At 40.4% G+C, this 22,804-nt stretch overlaps 1 protein-coding gene across 10 annotated transcripts in view; it reads right to left on the reverse strand.

The window, feature by feature from the left end:
• Positions 1-20,246, reverse strand: part of CIT (citron rho-interacting serine/threonine kinase) — a 53,813-nt gene extending 33,567 nt beyond the window's left edge. For 3 of the 10 annotated variants that reach the window (XM_077187625.1, XM_077187624.1, XM_077187621.1), the window contains exons 1-10: positions 19,930-20,245; positions 12,839-12,944; positions 11,821-11,964; positions 10,376-10,495; positions 6,698-6,868; positions 6,394-6,453; positions 5,793-5,846; positions 4,503-4,643; positions 4,017-4,142; positions 1,022-1,117 (exon numbers count right to left, since the gene is read on the reverse strand). In XM_077187625.1, the coding sequence (XP_077043740.1) occupies positions 1,022-1,117; positions 4,017-4,142; positions 4,503-4,643; positions 5,793-5,846; positions 6,394-6,453; positions 6,698-6,868; positions 10,376-10,495; positions 11,821-11,964; positions 12,839-12,901 (975 nt within the window). In that variant the 5' untranslated portion in view covers positions 12,902-12,944; positions 19,930-20,245. Of the gene's footprint in view, positions 1-1,021; positions 1,118-4,016; positions 4,143-4,502; positions 4,644-5,792; positions 5,847-6,393; positions 6,454-6,697; positions 6,869-10,375; positions 10,496-11,820; positions 11,965-12,104; positions 12,945-19,929 lie in introns of all 10 variants that reach the window. The other 7 variants (XM_077187622.1, XM_077187630.1, XM_077187626.1 and 4 more) reach the window with 6 other exon arrangements.
• Positions 20,247-22,804: the final 2,558 nt, after the last annotated feature.

A 22,804-nucleotide genomic window follows, 5' to 3' on the forward strand; every position in this document is an offset into this window, starting at 1 on the left:
TTACAAAAACTCCATGTCTTGTTTTATTCCTTTGAACCTCTTTCACCTGGCTTCCTGATTTCTCCTATTAAACCCTACATCATAGGGTCCCATAATACACCAGGTTCTCTTTTTATTTTTTCCAATGCTTATCCTCTTTTCCAGTTTTTATATCACCACTTATTTCTCAACATCTACATCTGATCTTCCTGCTTTCTATCACTCTCCTCTCATTACTGATAACCACATGCTCTGATCTGCCAGCATATCTTACTTGTTTTTTCCTTTAGATTTCTCTCACAGAAATTTCTTTTCTCCTCTTAAATACTACATCCTCTCACATTTCAGCAAAAACGTAGAATTAAAGTATTAGATAAATGTACAAGATGAAGACTGTTCCTACTGAGAATAATTTGTTCTTATGAAAGATTCTTACAAAATACATTTAGTGGCTGTTACATTGCAAGCTCTTTAGAAAAATCCTTAGCCAGTGCACATACTCCTATTTGCCAGCTTGTTTTTACTAATTTTAGATGGTGCCTATTTCTAACTGTTTGTTAATGCTACCCTGGAAAAGACAAAAACAAAGTGGGTGGTTTCTGTGGCTTCTTGGCAGATGTTCCAGCTCCAAGATGGAATTTCAGAAATGGTCTACTATTTGCTGCATTTAAAACTTGCAGGTAGGCTGAGTGAACACTCACAGAAAATCAGTGGGAACTGAAAGCTTCTTCAGGGTGTGAGATCCAACAGCATTAACTAAGTATTATTTAGTCATCAAAAGTCAAATTACAACCAACAAATGCCTTCCTGTAGTTCTGGCTTCAAATGCTACCTCTCCTAATCCAGTGCCACAGACAGATAAGGTACAATGGCAGGAAAAACAGGAGAAAACTGATTTAGATTCCACTAAGCTCCCTCAACATTGCAGCAATGGCAACAAGAAGGCAACTCATAAGACAAAGCAATCAGAGCCTAAAGGCAACTGTTTTTCCCTGAACTCATTCTACCCACAAAAGCTTGTAGGAAGAGAAGATATTTTTACTTTGAGTTTCTCCTCATAGAATTGTTCCTTCTGTTTCAGCTGCAACTCCAGATGTTGTGCTGCAATCTGAGCCTCACGGTGCTTCTCCTCCAGCTCCTAAAAGCAGCAAAAATTCATATTCAGACACAAGGAAATGGTAGGTGCTGTGAGTATGTGTTACACAGGTACCAAACATTCATTCTCTTTTTTTAAGGCTTCACACTATAAAAATTCCAAGTCCAAGGCTGTCATGGTAAAAAAAAAAAAAAGGCATTATGAGACCTGAACATTATCAACTTTTAGTTTGCATATTGCTGCTGACCCATCTACTGCAGAGTGGGAACGCTGCTTAGGACAAGGATTTCTACTTCCATGGTAAGAATCTCCATCTCCCAGTAAAATATCCCCAAAGATAGGCCAAGGACATTTGGTGAAAACATAGTTATAAACATTTTATAGCTGCAGTGGCATCACAGGAAGTTCAGATCTATTTTTAACAAAGTCTCACTTGTTTTCTTACAGCAGACCTCAATAACGGGGTACTGCTGTCTGTGCTTTTCATTCTGCATTCAGAGGGGGAATAGCATTTACTTAGCTGTATTCCTTGGACAAATGTTGTCAGAAATGCTATTTATAAATGGCTTCAAAAATGAAAAGTGCAGGATGCAATATATGTGATGGAACATACCAGAATCTTTCTAGCCTCTTTATTTCACATCAAATAGTTTCAGCCATGCACAATAAGGACTTAAAATAATTTGTATTTCAGAAATCAGCTATTTCTGCAGTCTGACTATATTATTTGGGGGTCTATCTATAATAATCTTCCAACAGGACACTTCTCAAGAGCCAAGCTTACAACTTTATGCTCATTTATTGCCATATTTGTCATTCCAACAATTTCCTTAGAACAGGAGCAGGTCCAGGTCTGTCATTCACCACCACTGGGCTGACTCTTGCATAGACAAATTTGGTTGCTGAGGTGCCTCTGAATCTCCTGTCTGCCCTCATAACTGCACAGAACAGGAAAATTTCCTGATATTTGTGTGTGCTGTAGTACTTTACATAGTATTTTGATATGCTTTTTCCTGATCTTCCTCATCTTGTAGGCTTTTTTGCTCCAGTAATTGCAATAGACCTCCTTTTCCAGAAGTGAGAATCAAAGAGGAGGTTCACCAAAAGTAGGTCATCAACAGTGCCTAGTCCCTGACACTCCTGCATGGAATGGAGATTGCTGCTTTTTGCAATTGAAATATGTCTCCCAGCAACAAGAGGGACAACTCACCTCCCCCAGAAACCCACACGTTTCAGGTCCTGGCAGAGAATCAGACAACCAGATCAGCAGCAGCTTCAAAGCTCCCAGCATCAGACTGCTCATATTGTAGCAGGAGCTTCACCAGTTCCTGCAGTGGCACTTAACAGCCAGTGTGGGCTTAAAAAGGTAATCTCCTACCACTGCTGCCCTCACTCAGTATTCTCTGTGTAGCACTGACTTGGTTATTGGTATCACAGCAATGATCTGCACTTTCAGGCAGGCACAAGTATCTTCTCTAACTTGTTTCTTACTTCTTCATCAGTTCCTTACAGACAGATGAGCAGGTACTCTCAGGTACTGCTCCATGAGTGTACATGAAAACCATGCCTTTATTCAACAACTTCCACCTTATTCTATGCAATTCTGTACCTTCAACTCCCCTCTTACCTCTCTATACCAGGAAAAGTCAAAAATGTTTGAAGAGACAGCTTGAGGGAAGGTACAGAGTAGGAGTGGAGGAAAAGAATACCAGTACCCTGTGCTCCCAGATCAGTTGCAAGGGACCAGGAAAGACTCTATAGGATTACTTCTTCAATGCCTGTTTGACTTTTTCTATAAAATACCCCTCCAACATTCTGTCAGGACTCCATGGAAACTATCTATAAGAAGAGCTAAGCATATCCCATGGTGTAAAACAATTAGTTGATATTTCTGCCTTCCCTTCCACTTTCTCCTCCACAGAGAACATAATCAAAACCAAGGAACAATCCCCAAATATACACAAGAGGCTTATGAAACAATTCAAAGTTTTACACTATTTCTAAACATAAAGTTGGCTCTCTGCCCAGCACAACCATAGTCTCCCACTTACCATGCACTCCTGCTATCAAAACAATTTGAAAGGAACAGCACTACTAAAGAACTTATTCTACCTTTTCTTGATAGTGCTCAGCATACTGATGCTAAAGTCTATGCACCCAGAACAAACCTGGGTCATCTGTTGACTCCAAATATGTTCAATTTTACATTTTCATTTGGCCTTCCTCAGGTGTGTCTCAGCTTGGGATTACTACCAGTAAAATGTAATCCTTTTTTTCCTTGTCATATTGGCAAGACACAGAGAAAATTCATGAGGAAGGCAAAATAAATTTAATTATTCCAATATTAAATTATGCTTTCTGTCCCAGGGAAGCAAAATTATTAGAAACACCCTCTGCTCGATTCACTAGAGACTGACATGCTAACTTGCCTTAATAGTTTAGGAAAGAAACAAGAAATTGCCAACAGAGAAGTTATGTGGGTGCAAATGGTTTCCTAACAAATATCTTTGGAGATGAACAGTTTGGATGACAAATTTCTCTCTGCTTCAAAATGTAAGCATTTCTAATAGATCTGACCTCTAAATTCCTCTGCAATTTACTTAAAAAGAGAGATGTTTTTGTTGTTGCCCGCCCTCAGAATGTTTTACCTCTGAAACAATCATAAGGTAAATAATTTAAATATTACTGTGTTGGTGGAAAAGCTTTCCCACTGAGATGACTCCAGCTTTGAAGTGCTATTAAGACTAAAGGCACAGGAGAGAGTTTGTAACTAGGGGTACAAATGGTATTTGAATACTTAAGCTTTCTGCTGGTACAGGAAACAAATCCTTTTATCCAACAATTTCCACCTCATTCAATGCAATTCTACATCTTCTCATTCTTCCCTACCCCTTCCTTACAAACTCTTACCCTCTAGGTTTCATTTATCACCTCTGCTCACCAGAATTTTTTCTGCCATCTGTTGAATCTGTTGAGATTTAGTTTGAATATCTTCTTTTAGGCGGTTTTCTCTTCGTTCCACAGTCTCTAATCTCTTCACCTGATTCTCCAGAGAATGGCGCCGTTCCTGCACAGCAATTATGAGCTGCTGGTTAGGCCACTCTGCATTAGCACAAGGCAAGGAGTAGTTTCTAGAGAAAGCAGGCTGAAGCAGTCAATATAAGGCTGCCTTTCATATTTTGAATCTTCATCACACCCTAAATCCCCCAGGCTGACTGCATGTCCTTATCCACTCCTCACTGAAAATAAAACCCCTCAGTTTTCCTCAAAGAAATATGCTTCTTAATTAAAAATGGCTTAATGTCCAACAGCACTGTCCCCTGAAGAATTACTACAGGAATGCTCTTCAGAGCTACCCAGGTGAGGGTTCCTAAAGTAAGACACATCTCAATAACTGATGTACTCTGAACAGACACTCTGCACTCACTTCTGCTTCAAGCAATTTTTTCTTCATGCTTTCATTGGAATCTTCCCGGTTCTGCAGTTTCTCCAGCTCCTTCTCAGCTCTCTCCTTTGCCTGACGGATATTCTGCAGGAGCTCAGTTGCCTCTGAGCTGGCTTTCACAGCCTGAAGGTCAAGAGAGAAGAATAAAAGGTAATAGATGAGAAACACACACAAAAATTTGGTGTATGAAAGTTTCAGAACTTCAAGATGGTCAACATTCTCAGTAAAACCACTACAGAACTTTGGTTTAACAGTTTAAATTAACATGTGCATGAGTCCAAATTTTAACTTCCAAAACATAATTTTGACTTCTATTTCACAAAAAAAATTAAAATCTAGGATACACATGTTTGTCTTGCTATATTGCAAGTTAACTTTCAGTATATAGAGTCAAGTCTATCCCAAATTCAGCCCAAGTTCTTTAAAAGAACTCAGAAAATACTCTTACTGAAGGACAAGGAGAATAACCTGTTGGCCTATAGATAATTCCTTGGCATTAATGCAGGTAGAAAATGAAACAGGGGATTAAAACATGATTGTTTTGAAATATTAGAAGTACTATTTCTATGTAGTTTTGGCCTCCATATTCATGATCATTAACCCTTGAAATAGCCCTCTCTCAGCAGGTGCCAAGTTTGAAAAGCTCAATCAGGGAATTACTGTGACAACCCCTTTCTTTCCTGCTGAAGGACTCCAATAAGAGAAGTTCCCTGACTGCTCTTACAGTGAGACCTGAAGTGCCAGACTGACCATGACAGCAAATCTTAGATATTCTGCCTTACTTTCAGCAGACATTGATAAGGTGTTTCAATTCTGTTGTGAATCCTTATAATTCAACATTTTTGCTGTGAAGATCCTGTGAAGAACTGAACTGTCAAGTGATTAAAGCAGATTATACTGGGAGACTAAAGCAAGTCCAGCATGTGTTTTACTAGTGAGCTAAAAGCAGCTGAACCCTTCCTCAGAAGCAAGGGACCAGTGCAGTGTCCAGAGCATACCCAAACAGGCCTCTAAATGAGAATTTCTCTACACTACTCCACTTCTGACTCAGCTTCATTTGTAAAAATAAACACTGTTGACATGTCTCAAGAGCCAAAAGCATATTGAGAGCACCAGTGATTTCAGATACCAGTTCCCACCCCCTTTTCCTTATCATCCCCCATGCTATGACTAATTCTATTTTTGAGGGTAAAACAAAGTGCATCCCTCCTCTTCATTAAGGTTTCACTGGGAAATCTTGTGAAAAATCCACTTTCACCACCCAGTCGTTACCTTTGTCAGCTTTTCCTGCAGCTCCTGGATTTTGGCTTGCTGCTCTGTATTGATCTATAGTTAGACAAAAAGATGGAGGGAAAGAGTCAAAACCAAAGAGGAGAAAATACTCTTTGCTTATGATACCATATTTGTTTCAATTCACTTCCCAAAAATCTTGTTTTCCCCTGTAATCCCAACACACCAAAACACCCCTCGGCAAATCCATTCCCATTTTGCTAACTTGCAGTTGATTTAATATTTTAGTTACCAAGAAGATTGTTCAGTGTGAGAACACAGAATTCTTTTTGTTTTTCACTTTGCTGTTCTTTCTGAGTAAAGCAAACCCTGATGTAGCCCCAGCCTGACTCCAAACTTGGATGACACATAACAGCCTGTCTTTGCCTGGCTTCTCAACACAATCCATTAGGAACAGGTTATCCAGAGACAGCTTTAGATCAAATAACAGAGAGCAGTGAATCACACCAAGATGTCTTAAAACATAAAATCAAAAGAGGTGGGGGCTGTGAGGCCATGCATGCCACTGAGTAGCCACAGTTTGGTTTCTGTGCAAAACATGAAAGACCCGAGAAGCAAAATCTAGAACACTGAAGTAACATACCTTTTCCAGTTTGGAATACAACTCTCCTGCCTCATTTTTTCCTTGATCTTTAACCTGTAACTTAAATATAATATACATGAAAATCTCAGGAAAAGCTAGGCTTCTACCCAGTCACCACCTCATGCAATTTAAACACCAGCAGTACACAAAGTAGAAATCATATAATGGAAAAAACCATGTTGTGTTAGTTGTAGGAACCACGCTAATCTTTGAAGGGCACACCCACAACTTGTGTGTGCATGTGTCAAGCAGCACTAGAAATTCCAGCAAGCCTCAGCCCCCTCTCCCATGGAGCCTAAACTACCTTTTGCAGTTTGTTGTGGCACTCGGCAGCTTTACGTTTGAATTCCTCGGCTGCCAGGCGGGACTCCCTCAACTCCGACTCGTAGAGATCGCTGCGCCTGCGAGCTGAGATCAGATCCTCCTCCAGCTGATTCATCATCAGCCTCATCTCTTCCACTTGAGCTTGGTATTCCTGTGGTTGGGGTGCAAGGGAAGGAGAAGGGGTTACAGTTTAGAGGCAACAGGGGAAATGCTTGGAGCAGCAGATTCCAGAATACTGACTGCAGGCAAGAGATGCACTTAAGAGCATGTAGAAGAAAGGTAAAGTACAAAATAAAAAGATAAAAACTAAATAAAATAACATCCATGGTGTTCTGGATTGAGTCTTGCCACTTTCAACTTAATACCTCCAAATCAAAACATTGACTTTTTGAGAGTGCAGGAACACATAAATACATCTACATACAAATGATAAAAATTACTTACATTTCTAATTTCTGAAACAGAAATGTGCCTTTGAGTTGATGTCTCTACTAAATGCCCAGATGCTCCCTCAAGATCTATTTTCTCAGGCTGATAACATGACAGTTATCACAGATCTGCACAGCTTGGGTAAAAGGAAAGAAGGAGAAGCAGAGGGGTATCACACTGTGGCTTGCAGCCATCGGATTTCTCTTGAGAGAGTTAAAAAGGATCACATTGCTCAGTATGGGAGACAACCTAAAATCAAATATTATCTTAGAAAAACTACCTAAAACTCGCATTGCTCATAGAAGATATTTGCCTGTACAGGCAGAAATAAAGATTCCCCATGTAGGAGACTACAAGACAGGGCATTTGGAAGGGGAAGGTGGGAGAAGAAAAGAACATTTGAATTGACTATCTGAATGAGACTGGGAACTCAAACTGAGACTAGCTTGAGAGATTGCTTCACATATTTTCACTGGAAGAAAAGAATTTAATTATGTTTAGCATTTATTAAGTCCTGCAAGTATGCATTTCATAAAATTATTCTAAAGCAAAAAAATAAAACAAAAACAACACAAAAGCCCTCTCGAAAATTGAAGTATTTTTTACAAAGCTGAGAACAAGTAGAAAACATGCACATCAAGAGTTAGGAACAAAGATTGTGAAGGACTGACAGTGGGGGAGTCTATCTTTCTTTCCATTTTAATATCTTACAGTATGCCTGACTACCCCCATATTCAGAAGAGTAACTGTCTCGTGACAGAATCAGGTTTGTCATCGCTCCCTCCAGACAGGCAGCGCCTTCAGCTCCATGGGAGAGTGCTGAGCACTGGCCCTGATGGCAGCCCCTCATCCCCCAGCATGGAGAGCTTAGGCAGGTACTGAAAGAAGCCAGGCCTTTTCCAGATTGCTTTACTGTCCCTTACAGGGAGCAAAGAATGGCTCTTTGGCTTGTAATCCCAAAACTGGTTCTCCACTTTGTAAGCCAGACAGGGACCTACTCTTTCCAGTTCGTCTCCTATGCAAGGATAATCTTATTTTCTTGCTGGAAAAAAAAATAGATCTTTTTTCCTAATAACTAAGCATGTATTAACTTAAGTATTCTTTTTATACAAATACATCTGTGAACAAAAAGGCAGAATGGCTTGAAGGAATAAATGTTCTGCTCAGAAATCATAATTTGTTTAGACTTCCTAAAATACTGGGCTTTTTATCAGTGAACACTTGACCAAAGAATTAAAGGTATGACAATAGTTGCCACTGTTACAATGAGCATTTGGGAAGGGAGGAAAATGGGGAGGGAGAAAAGAAGAAAGAAGAGGAGATAATTAGTAATATTTCAGGTTTTCTTGTTTCATCACATTTGCAAGATTGTCTTTGAATAAGTCCCAAAATAGATCAGAGGAAGTCAGGCCACACCACTCAAGGCAACACAGAACAAACCTCTGGGGTATGCATTGCTCAGAGTTCTAAGATACCAAGAGAGATTTAAGCACAGATTACTAGACAAGTTCAGGGCATGTATCTGAAGCAAATCACATCAGAGAACTACACAGACATGAGTGGGGCTTTCAAGAAAATACAGATTCTGATTTGTTGCAAGTTTGTCTGTTAGTACAGTTCTTCATCAAATAACAACCAGAGCACAGGTTTAGTTAAAACAAAAAAGCAAAACAAAACAAAAACCAAACACACACCCCAAGCAAACAAAAAATCCCACAAACCCACCATGTTCTTCTATCCAAGTACCTGAGGTTAAGTTGAACCTACAGCCTCACCCTGTAAATATCAAATGCCTAATTATTGGGTTTTGAAGATTCTGCTTTGCTGTTGATTTGACTCATTCTCTCTCAAGCCTCAGGTTTCCAACAGCAAAATTCTAAGGGGCTCTTCCAACTCCCAGTTCCCTCTGACTTAAAAGTCATGGTCCAAGACTTTAATGGCCAAGATCCACCTGCTGACATGAGTCAGCACAAATCTCTCAGCATTTTTGGTTGTGAGGTTCTTGCACACGTATTTCAGGGAGCTCAGAAGGCCACCACAGACATGAAAGTCTGCAGGACTCATTTGTTGAACTAAGCAGCCTCTTTATGTCATTGTGAATCTTCACAAGCCAAATTAAGAGATTCTGGGACAAAGTGTTTGATTAAAAATTAGTTGGATTATGTTTCCTCTGTTACATTTGCCTGTACTGCCTAAGAATCTGTGGATATTTAAAATCATCAAAAATGTTCCCCATTTCAGCATTTAAAGCAACTTTGCTAGCAAAGCACCAGAAGAGAGAGCAGGGAGCTTTAGATTCCTTGTATTACATAAAACAACCACCCAGAAGAATGCTGGGGAAGTCTGTGGAGGCCAGCTACATCCAGAGGGTTGGGTTTGCATTTCATTACTTTTTACATAAGAGCTACTCATGTCTGGAGAATTATTACCAAGGTTTCAGGGCTTCCTTGTCTCAGAGACTTTGAAATGAGTCAGTTAATGTTTGTAAAATGCTTTGAAGATGAAAACCAAGATAATTACAAAGAATTGTTTGAATGCTATAGCAAATTTCAGTTTCTTTTTCTCAATGCAGCATGTTGCTGTTAATTCATAAAACTGAATGGCTTCTCCCTTGCAATGACCACATTTGTCACAATGTTTTCATTTAATTTTGACCTTTTTTTTTCTTATGAGCAACTATGTGAATTAGTGATCTTTCACCATTCTTTGGGTGGAAAAGAAAATTATTTATTGCTACTTCACAAACAGGTCAAATCAGGAAAAGAACAGTTAGGCACCACATATTCTATTTTGAAATGCTATTAAGCATTTTAAATAGTAAGATAAAGAAGAAAAATAAAAAAAAAAAACCAAAAACCACAAAATTCAGGTTAGCTCAGCTCTCTCCCAGGTGAAGATTCATTAACTTGTGACATTTAAAATGGATAGGTCATTTCTAGTGCAGCACGTCACTAAAGCATTGGAACTTTCTCCTAAACTGATTGTATAGATGAAGTACTTTCAGGACTAGGAAAAGAAAAAGGTGAAGTCTGGAGTTTGTGCTTACTTGCAAAATACACAAGTGGAATTTTGTAGCTTGCTGTATTGCTCAGGAACCCCTGTGAAATCACACAGCTTGGGAGTTATCACAGCCTATCAACACCGAGCACAATCCTGGCACCAGAGCCAGAAAGTGCCAAGAATGCCTATTTGTGGGCAGCCACTCTGCTCCCCAAAGAAGCAGGAATACCTGTTCTTTGATCTCTTGCAGTTTTCGGCTTTGCTCTCTGATATCATGAAGTAGCTGCAGTGCCTTATCATCTTCCTGAGACACCTCCATCCGTGCCTGCTCCAGGCTGCGCTTTAAGCTCTGCAGAAAGCAAAATGTTCAATACATAGGCTTTGGTTTCTCAAATGGTTGTATAATGAAGATCTTTAGTTACACAAATGCCTCCTTGACTGCAGTGAGGCATCAGAGAAATGGAGGCACCAATGATGGAATCCTAATGAAATTCATGGCCAGTGCTGCTCCTATCTGAACAGAAGCAGCCCATTTTACAAACACTGTTTACTCAACTTAAATCTTCGTTCAAATCTCCACTTCCTCACATCAGGTGTAGAGACAAAAACCAAACACAGATCACAAAAGGCATCCATTATTGACAGCATTTATCTATATTTTATCCAGCACTATTAATTCACAACCTAGATACAATCCTTCAACTTCATGTTACTTACATTTTTCTTGTTGCTGTTAAGTGAGTCAAATGCTTTAATCATTGTTAAATTTCTGTAAGGAACAGAAGAGCTGAGTGTATCTCACCACATGCCTTACCTCCAAATTTGGAGTCACCAGTGGAGTGGTGCTCCTATTAACTAAGTGTTATTCATCAACAGGAAGATATAAACTGAATTTTCTTCCTTTGCCTAGCAGCATTCAGTATAGGAAAATCACTTGGCCCCATTTTAAGATGTCCTTCCCAACAAACCAAGACATCAGAAATGGTTTAAATTCTCTGGAACAGAGTATTAGCTGCATTTTTACTCTTGGTACAAGAGAGGAAACATAATTGTGTATCTAACTGAAAATACAGAGACTATCAACTAGAATGAAAATAGCCTCTCTGGAATATTGCCAGTGACAACTGGGCAGACATTCCAGCTCTCATGAAAAATGATCTTTGAAGACATGGCTTTACAGCCTCATTTTTATATTCTACCTGAAAAACAGCACCTGCCCTAGATCTTCCCTGACACTGTGCTGGGGAACAGGATGGTCTGAACTCAGGACACCACAGATGGAGGCAACACCACTGCTTCCTAATCCTATTTGTTCTTGAAGATTTCTGTCTAGGCACTGATCAGGCCCCATCCTCTTCCAGCTTAGAAACCTTCAAGAAGCACAAACCAGGCATGTTCTAGCACAGCCAGTAAGACAAACATCACAAAGAGTTTCAGCAAGACCAGGACAGTAGTCACTCCTGCGTGATCTAAGCACATGACCATGAAACAACATCTGAATAAAACTACCAATCAAGCTTATGCAAACACTTCAGGGCTCCATGTTCAACAGATATCCTCTCACATAGTATTTTCTCTCCATCAAGTACCCCACTGAAAGCATGATGGAAGAGAAAGACAAAGACCACCAGATTTCAGGCCTTCAGAGCTGAAAGGACTGGTGTAAGGGCTCACACTGCATTCTGTGATATAGGTGGCCAGGTCCTGCTCCAGGAGGGATCGCTGGGTCTCAGAGGCTTTCAGTTCCACCTCCTTTTGGCTAAGTACAGCCTCCACCTCTGACACTCTCCGGTGCAACCGCGTCATTTCCTGCTCCATCTGCAATAAATATCAAGAGGTTATAAAAGGGGGGCTTCAAAAGCTTTGTTAACTGCTACTTTCAGAGCTCTCTTTGTAAGGAGTTTGTCTCCAAGAGACTTCTAGCTATGTTTCTCCAAATGGTGTTTAAATTCCGATACCATTGTCTCTGCTCCAGGAATGCACAGTTCTTCTTAAGGACAAAGTAGTAAGTCTAAGTCACCCCATTCATTCAAGCTGCTTGTTCATATTCAGTCATTCTTCGAACCCCAGTTAGCAAAGAAGACACAATCATTTTTCACCTGACTTGCAGAGATGGGTCACTTTAACCTTATCCCAAATCCATGCTGGACCAGAAGATGGTTTCCCCCCATCTCCTTGTCAGGAACAAATGGTCAAATCCAGAACCGAGCAGGGAGAAAAGTAATGGAACTCTCATAAAAGTCTCAAAACAAGCAGTAAGTGTTAAAAGACTCCACCAGGTTCCCTTTATTGGAGCACAGCAACTGTTACAAGACGTTCACCATAAAGCAGTGACGTGACAACAGTTATATAAGCAGGAGCTGATGAGTGAGGAAGAGCCCTCAGAACAGTACTGCTGTAATGTGTGTCTGATGAAGAGGCAGGGCCTGCAGGAAGCAGCAGTCGTCTGTGGCACGCTGACAAAAGCACTGTTTAAAATCCAGAGCCGCTTCTTGTTAAGTTAAAAGTATCTACAGCAACAGCATGGCCTAAATTCATCTCCCTTTGTACTGGACAGGAAGCCACCTCTCTGAAGGAAAAGCACTTTGCCCACCACGAGTCTGGATGATCAGCAGCATCTGACAGATCCCTGGACATACAGTGGTTGCAGATTCCTGGAGCAATGGGTGTGGCCAATCGCATGAATAAATACCTTGTGACACTTGTCCTGGGCGTCTTGGAGCTCTTTGCTCTTGAGAAGAAGTGTCTTTTCCATGGAGCTGACCTTGGCTGGGGAATCCACACTTGAAAAAACAGATCTAAAAGAGCAAAGCCAAACAGCACATGAATATGGGCAAAAGGTACAGAAATCTGATTTATGCAGCCTCTGTAAAGTCATTGGGTACTTACTTATTCCAGGATAAAAGAAATGTGATTGTGCAGCAATCACAGCCTAACAGCCATCATTGCAGATCAAAGGTACCATAAAAGCTAATGACAACACACCATTATTAAATAATCCACGTGCACTTCTAGTTACAATATTAATATTTTCCATCAGTGGTTGTGTCAGAGTGCAAAACAATAAATCACAGCAGCAGTTTTGCATGATTTGTAGGGATTTATAGGTGCAACAAAAACAGAGCATAAAGTCAACATAACCATTTGGAAAGATAACAAATTTTCAGAGAAATGCTTTTTATTTGGTACTTTATTTTTAAACAGGTTTTTAAATTATCATCAAAGTATAAAAGCCCTACAAACTTCAACATGTCATAATCTGCACCACAGGAAGAAGAATTTAATATCCTTAGTTACATTTTGTGAATCAAAATTGAAACTTCCCTAACCCAATTCATATGATCCCTACAAACCCAATCAATATCAATATGATTAGTCACACTGCAGAACTTCAGAGTTCCACTTAGAAGTAATTTTTTTTTTCCTGAGACACAACTGTACTGTTCAAAACAATTTGACTCCAGAAGCCAGGGGAAAATATTTACTTGTTCTTAAGCTTTCTGTCTAATTGAGACTCAGCATTTAAGAAGTTTACCATTCCTGTTAGTCTAAATTTATTTTAGAAGAGGATAGGAAGCCACCTGATGTTTAGGAGCATATTTTTAGTGCTTTGCAAAGTCTTAAATATGCAATCTGCGACCAAAAAATTAAGTACACACATCAAAACACAATTTTAAAAATCACATTCTCCCTTGCATAAAATGATTCAGACTAGAGACTGGAGCAGTTAATGATGGAAGCAGTGTTAACTGATAGATGAAAAAGCAGCAGTACAATGAAGGTGCTAATAAAAGATCACACAGGCTGCCCACACGTTGCTTTCTGCTTCTCCTGGCCACAGTTTGGTGTGCAGCCAGTTATCCCCACGGAGAGAAAGGAGCTTTGAGCAGCTCTCTGCATAGAGCCAGACACCCACACACAGCAGCACAGGCTCCTCTCAACACCAAGGAAAGTTTCATTCCATCACCACCATTTTCTGAGAAAAATCTACTCCTTAATCCAACTGGATATGCAGCAGAGGCACAGAAAGATATACGTGGATTTTTACAAAAATGCAGCAACATTCCTGGATCAAACAGATCTTCAGCACCACCACCTCGAGCAGTGATTAGGAAAGACTGTTTTAATATCAGCAAACAAACACAGCAAAATCCACCAATGCTGCCTTGAAAGGTCAGGTATTAATATATCTCTTCAGAAACCTGATATGGAAAAACTTAGAAGAAAGAATCCTGCATGTCAATGATAGAGATATGATCAGGACTTACTAAAAAAAAAAAAGTTTAAAATGAATGCTTTTATAGAGCATTCCTTTAGCCCTGGTCCAATCAATCTGATCCGTCAAATTACCATATTTAAAAATCAATTTATAAAGCGTGTCTATACTCCTACAGAGAAAAAGCAACCATCTGAGAAAGATGCATATTAAATCCCATAACAGCTGGGTGTACAAACAAGGCTAAAAATGAATAGTTGAGAAAAGCAGTCTAAAAATACAAATTAAAGCTCACATTAGCTAAAAAAGACACTAAGGAATCTGCTTTCAAATGTTAATCAAATATATGTAAATAGCTGCAAATATGTACTGAGACAAATCTGAAAATCTTCTTTTAATAAAAATTTAGTTTTACAGGTCTGAACTGTATTGGCTAAAGCAATCTCTTTTTTAAATTACAGTTTCAACCTTAATCATCACTTTTTTACTTCCATTCTTTTCAGATCTGAGGCATTACCTAAGAAAACTCTAGCCAGTTCTGACAGGGCTGGTTTTATTTGTGTCTTCCATTCCACCTCCCCAAAGGAGCTAATTTTATTTGCCATTTTTGTTTGTTTATTTTATTTGCTATTAAAAGAATCAGAGCCTAATATTACAGGCACCATTTTGCATTTCAAAAACTTCTCATGGTGAACCAGCTGAAAGCATCCCCAGGCACTGCAAGGCAGGCAGGAACAGGAGGGATGCAGGGAAGGAAAGTGGAGTTCTGCAAAAGGCAGGAGGTTCAGTCAGCTGGGATGGGATGGGACAGGGCACAGGAGACTGCCCAAGTTTGGATTTCATGAGGTGACTGCAGAGGGAGCTGCTCCTCAGGGCTGGTGTTGGCTTTGTAAGAGGAGACAAGGCTGCAGACACAACTCCAATCTTTCTTCCCCATCCCTGTCCAAAGTGAGGAAGAAATTCCTTAAAAATATACGTGCTGGTGACACGGTGATTTTCCTGCCATGGAAACAGTACATCTTATCCCCAAGGGAAGCTGATCTCAGCTAGCACTGGACACACAGTTTTTAGGAGACATGCTCTCCCAGTAATTCTTTCCTGTGTACAAATTGTATTAGAACAACTTCCTGAACATCCGTACAACCTTCAAAGTATCAGAAAGGGGCAGACAGAGGAAATCAAGAGAAATGGAATTCTGGCTAATCTAATAAGCCTTGTCATGGTGATAGAAGCTCTCAACAGAGCATGACAAGGTGGAAAATACCCACATTTCTGGGGCACTTATATTCTTCCTCAGTCAGCATCATTGCAGAAATTAAACACATACAATCCAACATCAAAAGCCATGATGCAAAGCTATCATTCAGGATGGGACCATCTCAGAGTATTTCATTTAATTAACTGCTACATCTGGATCAATTCTCTTAGTACAACAGAGCAGTTTCTGCTGTTTCCTCTCAAGCGTGAAAAAAATTATTAACAAAACGTAACAAGCTCCATCAACAAAAAAATTGCAGTAAAAGATTAAAAAAACCCCAAATCCAAGTTTGGAGTACCAAGCTCTCATAGCTCTGGCTGTGCCAATTGACTTTCCAGAGAAGCAGAGCCTGCATGACTAAAAGCCAAGTTAACTTAGAGCTGACTAGTGATTTCACAGCTAGATCAGCAGCAGCCTCAACCAGCAGGATGAGCAGAAATGGGGCTGCTTGTGTAAAAGCTCCTCCAGTCCTAACGTGGCTGAGATGAAGAAGAAAAAAGCATTGCCATGGGAAAAGCTCCAAGCTGATTCTTGGTGTCCAACTTGTACCTTGCACATCCCATCACACCTTTGTAACTTCCTGTGTCCTTTTCTGCCACTGTCCTAAACCCCCAACTCACCTGTGCTTCCTTCTCACAAGGATTGGCACCATCTGTCCTAATCCTGGCCCCCACACAACATGCTGATAATCTCATCCCCCATCCCTCATGCTCTATTCTTTTTAGCATTATACTCATCTGTACCTTCCACCCCCTCGTAAATGCTTGCTCAGGCCTAAAAAAAACCAACCAAAAACAAACAGTGATACCATCAATCTGTGAATAGAGCTTGCTGAAGCAAAGCATATTTTTGGTATGCTCATCCTGTGCTTCCTCTTTCATCTATCTTTGGTGAAAGAGCTTACCAGAACCCAACAAACTGTTGGAAGAAATCAGTAGAAATCCTTCTTTTTGGAGGAATGGCCCATTTTAAGTCAGTATTTTATAATGACTGTCATGAATCCATACCAAATTTTTAAATTAAAAAAACCTCAACCCCAGTAACCCAAAAAAACCCCAGAAAACAAAACCCCAGAAATCCTGAGAAACACCATTTCTTAGGACCTCAGAGAGAGAGCACGGGCAGGCAAAATTTTGAATGGCAAACTATTTTTTAATTAGGCACTTATTTTTTATTAGGTATTTTGATATATTTCATTTGGTATTTATTTTTATCACGCACTAATTTTATTAGCTATTTATTTTTATTAGGCAGTTTGGTATATTTGGATTTATAACATATTTATCTTATGTTTTCTGCTAGTCACCTGCAAAAGACAAGAACAATTTTCTTCCACCACTTGATGCATATTTTTGGCAGCTAAGGGTTTCTGTCACTTGTTCTAAGCACTGGAGATCAGCCATGGTTAGGGACAGGAAGTAAGGTGGGGCTGGCTTTTAATGGAATTAAACTCTTGGTTGCCTCTTATCTTGTCACAGTCACACGCTTGCAGCCAAACCAGCAGCCAGATTTGCAGCCAGACAGGCTTTTCTCCCCCACATCCAGAATTCAGAGGCCATGATGAGAGAAGGAGTTAGCTGGTCCTTCTCTGCAGCCTCAGCCCAGCTCTCCTTAGAGCAGATTTCACTGAAACATTCTGCTAGTACAGGAGCCCACAACTTAAACAATGTCCTTGATTTCTCCTGATTGCTTCCTATGACACATTATTGCTGTGTCTTTTGCATTTTTGATTAATCTCACATTTGTCAGAGGGACAAATTCTTCTCAAATCTCATGGTATGGGGCAGTAGACAGAGCACTGTAATCCAATGGACCCTTCTAAAACACACACCAACCATGTCATTTCTGGCAACAGGTCTAAGTGACTTAAAGAAGGAAAACCTTTCTAGCCCAAAGTCATTGGGAGAGTGGAAAAGAGAACTTCTGTTATCCTTCTTCTGTCCTTCTTTAGCTGCCTTTTCTCTGAAGTGTTTGAAATACCCAAATACCCAGCTTCTTACAGTCCAGTGGACAAGGGCAAGAGCATCACCCTGACCTTCAGAGTCTGACAGCCCCCAGGTTCAAAGTGCTGAAAGTTTCAAGGATCTCGTCACCAGCGCTCTGCAGTTGCCTGGCCTTACAGTAAGCAGCACTAGAGGGTTCGTGCTGCAGACAGGAAAATAGATCTGCATCACTTAGCAACCACAAGGATAGACTTTCACAGGAAAAGGTTTTTTTAAAAAATTCTGGACTGATAAACTTCATGACTTAGGACCTTCCAGAGAAGGCATCCCAAGATTCACAGCAGATAAACCCTCTCCACACTTTATTGTTCATCATCTAAGAATTTGATTTTCAAGGCAGTGCAGACAAACAGTACTCTATTTCCTCAAGTAAAACACACACCAGACAATATTTTATAAGTAAGAAGTTATCTTTGTGACCCATTTGCAGTGGTATTGAGAATAAACTAATCACTGCATTATTTAAATACAGGTATTTTAAAGTCTCCATAAGGGCTTTTCCATACTTAAATCACCTTCTTAGAACACAAGGCAAGAATTTACTGCTAAAAATAAGTGCATTTTTCGAGATCTCACTCAAGAAAAAGAAACCATTATTATTTGGGAGAAAATTAAATATAAGACGACTTTCTGTTCCAGTTTAAGAAAAAACAGGCCACACCAAACAGAAATTTTATTTCAGTCAAAATTTCTGCAGAGGACGTTAATCTCAATATTCATTTGCTATACCTCTTCTCACCTATTCCCAAAATTCAGATGTAACTTCCATACGCATTTTTGGTAGCAGCTCCACAGAGAAAGCCCCTCAGTCCATCTGCTACAGCTCTCTCAGCCTCCAGCACAGTTTCACCACTGTTTTGAGACTTCACCCCACGCTCCTCTTCAGTTCTAGTCCTGGGCCCAATGACATACATGTTTTTACCACACATATATGGTCACTGTTGAGGCTTTCCTGACTGTAACCTGAATGGCCACACAGACCTGGTACAAGGATTGCAGCTCTCCAGGCAGACAAGAGAACAGCCTAAGTTATCTCACTCATAAATTAAGATAGATTTTTAACCTCAGGTATCTACAGATCTAACATTCCATCCTGCTGACAATATTAGATCATTTCACCAAAAGAATACTTTCTGAGGTTTTATATCCTCTCCCCTCCTTCCTCTTTTGCCATAAAAGCAACTCTGCTGAGGAGGGGAAGGCAAAGAATCCCTTTTTATTTCTGGCATAACCATCATATAACCTTGATTCACGGTGTGAGCAAGATCAAAGATGTCAACAGTATCACCAAATTCGGTGACAAGCTTACTGCAGAGCAACTATCACCAATATGACATAAAATGAAACTCAATCAAGACAGATTGACAATGAAGTCCCAGAAGGGAGCAAACCAGCAGCAGGGAATGAGGGTTGACATGATAACACAGGGCATTGAGTCACTAACCCAGCCAAAGCCACTGCGTTCCTGAGAGGCCTCCTGGTCCTGAGCTAAGGACTTCCCAACTTAACACACTGCACTAATACTTTTTCAATAGCTCTGTCACCAAAAACCAGCCAGCCACCACATAAAATGGTTTATATCACACTACTTAGATTCTTCTTTTCCTCTGACTCCATTCTCTTGGAAATAATGTTTTCTTTCCATTGAAAATCATTTCTCTGAGGTCTTTACATCCCTCCACACACATGGCCACTGCATATTTGATCTGAATCTCCGGTGTCTGAGCACAGACCACAGCAATGTCCAGTCCTCCTATTTAACTTGACCCAGCAGCACAGAGCCTGCTGCCATGCAGCTCCTTCCCTTGCTCACTGACCCATCACTGCACATTCCCAGGTTAGTGGAGCTCCTTTTCCATGGATCACTGATTCAGCCTTACACATTCCCAGCACTTGGTGCCCACTCTGCGACCCAATAAAATAACACCATCCCCTTTTTCCATCTCTGAACTCCTCAGTATTCTCCTCCTTGCAGGGATCTGCAGTACCAGAAATGCAATCACCTACTGCTCCCTGCTTAACAGCAACAACTAATTCAAACTATTTGAACTACAATTTTAATAATAACTGGTTTAGAATGAATCTTTCTATCCCATTTCCTCCCCCTCATCCCAGAAATAATCAGAGAACAGTAGGACATGCACAAGACACACCAGCAACAGATAAAGCCCGAATCTGGTAGCTTCCCTACAGCAGAGTACAGGTCAGTTAAAACAGCTTTTCCTCTCACACACACCATCCTCACTGCAACAAACCTACCCATTTTTCCAGCAGTCCTATCCACCTGAGCAATAATTTCTACTTACTCTGGTCTGAGTATCCCCAAAGCCTTGATGAATGAAAACCCCACAAACGGCAAATCTTCCCCCGAGAATCCTGCTGGGTTCAACTGGCGCGTAGAGGATAAAACCCGCGAATTCTTCTCTGGTTCATCAAAATTTGAGGTGTCATCATCAGACTTGAGAGTAGGAACGAAGGGGGGAGGAGCTGGTGGAAAAAAAGCAAGAAGAAAAGATAAAATTCAGCTACAGTTCACTCTGCAACAGTCCCACTCATTCAGTGCTTGCAATGGCACTGCAGCTCCTGCTTTTAATCTTGCTAACACAAGCAGACTGAGCTGCTGCTCTCAAAGCGTATTACAGCAACAAGAGATTAACCCCTGAGCTGCCAACATGGCTACCACTCTGCAGGCACAGCATCTCCCACACTGTTCAAACTGAGATTTAGCTTGGGCATTGGAGATTCTGGGGTTTGGGCTTTTTTCAGGTGAAGATGTTGGGGTTTTTAACACATAAATAATAAAATCAAAGCACCAGGCTAAGGAAATCATTGCTGTAATATAGCCAGAAGCCTGTCAATTCTGATTCATCTTGAAAAGGAAAATGTCTCCAACCTGTCCAATTAGTGACACTACCTGAGAAAGAAGCCTGATCCTGTGCTAGTCAGCTAAGGGATATATCTTACCCTTTAACACTAACAAGAATCTTCCCAGCATGGGTTTCTAATCAACAGCAAACTGGTCTTTCTCCTGGAAGGTTCTAATAAACTATAGCTACTAAAAGCTCGGTGGTCTTTAGGAAAAGAAGATTGATTTTATTTCTCTAAAAGAGCTTGCTTAAGATCTGGAACTCTTGCCGGGACACCACTGCAGTCTGGCTCTGATACAATCAGCTCTGAAGAGAGGTATAAATAGCAGGAATTACAATGTATTTCTTACTATAATTTCTAAATTGGTACCACTTAACTTGCTAAGCAGTTGTTTAATTTCAGATGATTTTCTCGTGCTTGCTTCAGTTTAATTAACCTGAGGAACAAAAGGACAAGTTCTTCTCGGTGCTGTGCAGCACCCGAGCTACCTGCTGGCTTGGCTACGTGTGGGAAAGGAATGAATGCAGAAGCCCTGCTGTGCAATCCCTACCTCATTAAATCACATTTCCTAACATTTATTTATTTAATTTCATCACTCGGGTCCCCACTCACTGCAACTCTGAGCTCAGCAAAGGGGAGACAGCTCCTCAGCCAGCAGCTAGAACAGCCCATTGTCACCAGCTGATGGAAGTGGAGTGTGCTAAAACCGTTACCATGGATCCAGTACGGATCTCCCGTAGCTGAAGGGCTGATGAGGATTGAAGGACTGGGAACAAACATTCCAACCCCTGCAGTGCAGGCTCCCTGCTCCCGAGTCGGCGTTAACCCTACCTGCCTGCGGCGTGACAGCCGCTGCTGCCCGTGAGTGGCAGGGGCACAGCGAGTCACGGCTGGAGGCTCTGGCTCCCTCTAGGCTGCCAAAGCCCTCCACTGCCCGCCTTTAACTCTCCATTCTCTCGCTGGAACTACCCACCAGACCAGCATTAAGAGACAGAAAAAATAAAAAATTAAAAATAATGGATCTGTCTCCGTCAACTGCCAAATCCCAAGTACAGGCGCAGGCTTTGGTAGCAGCTCCCTGAAGAGCCATCCTGACGCTGCTCCCAAGCAGGGAAGTGAGAAGAAATTCCATGAAGCAGATGCTGCTCGTGTACTGTAGCTCCAAGTGCATTAGAATGAGATAAATGGGGAAAATACACTAATTAAATAGGTTCTGTAGTAAGCAGTTTCAGCCTACTGGAACTTACGAGCTCCAGAACATTTAAAATGTATGTCAGTATCACAGATTTATTAATTTCTTCTCTTTAATTGGTTATAATAAAATATATAACATAATGCTGATACTTATGCAACATAATTTTGAAATATAGATTGTTGATTGGAATACGTATTTCCTTTTAAAAAAATCACTTAATATCAGGATAATGTCCAACTACTCTTACAAATGTTCTTAATGATTAAAAACAGAGAAGTAACAGAAAAAAATTTGTAACCATATAATCTTAAATGCAAATATAAGCTCAAAGTTGTAGTTAATTCACAGCAGAGGAGAATCAGTTCAGGATTAGTATTTTTTAGTTTCAGGACCTTTGCTGAAAGAACTCTGCACTTTCTCTCACAGAAAGGGGTTGCTGTGGGATTTTTAACACTGTTTTGGAAGGCAGACACTGTCTATGAGGTAAAGTAAAAGAGAAAACAGCAAACTCTTCACTTCATCTGCAAAAGTTTAGAATGTTTTTAAAGAGGCAGCAAAAAGCAACTTAGGTGCCTTTTTATACTGGTACAAGCACCCTGTTCTGTCCTCCCCAGAGCCTGACAGATACAACTTCATCTCTGAAAGAGACATCTAAAGCCTTACTTCCCACCAGAAATTAGCAAAGAAGATCTTAAGAGTCATCTTCAAGGCCTTGCAATTAAAAAGAAAGTTGTTCCTCCTACCAACAATAAGAATTGCTACTCAAACCACATGCATAAAAGAAAATATAATTTAACTATGCATGCACACAAAAAGATGAAAAAGCACTCAGTGGGGGAACAATGGATGCACAAAGATAAAACTGAATGTGAGACAGAGCAAACCTTTGGGGCTGGTGGAAACTAGTTTAAAGAGCACAATGTTTTACACTACAGCTTCATCTGATGTTCAATAAAATATGAGAACAAAGAAGAGAAATTGTGAATACTAGATTAAAAAATAATGAAAAAACCCTTTGCCCTCTATTTTGCATTCACTAAAATCCATGACTAACAGTCCAAAATCTCTGCAACTCTGCAGCATAACTTTGTTACAATATTTGTATCAAGAAGTAGTAG

Source organism: Agelaius phoeniceus, chromosome 18 (assembly GCF_051311805.1).
Source record: "Agelaius phoeniceus isolate bAgePho1 chromosome 18, bAgePho1.hap1, whole genome shotgun sequence".
In the NCBI taxonomy this organism is placed as follows: domain Eukaryota; kingdom Metazoa; phylum Chordata; class Aves; order Passeriformes; family Icteridae; genus Agelaius; species Agelaius phoeniceus.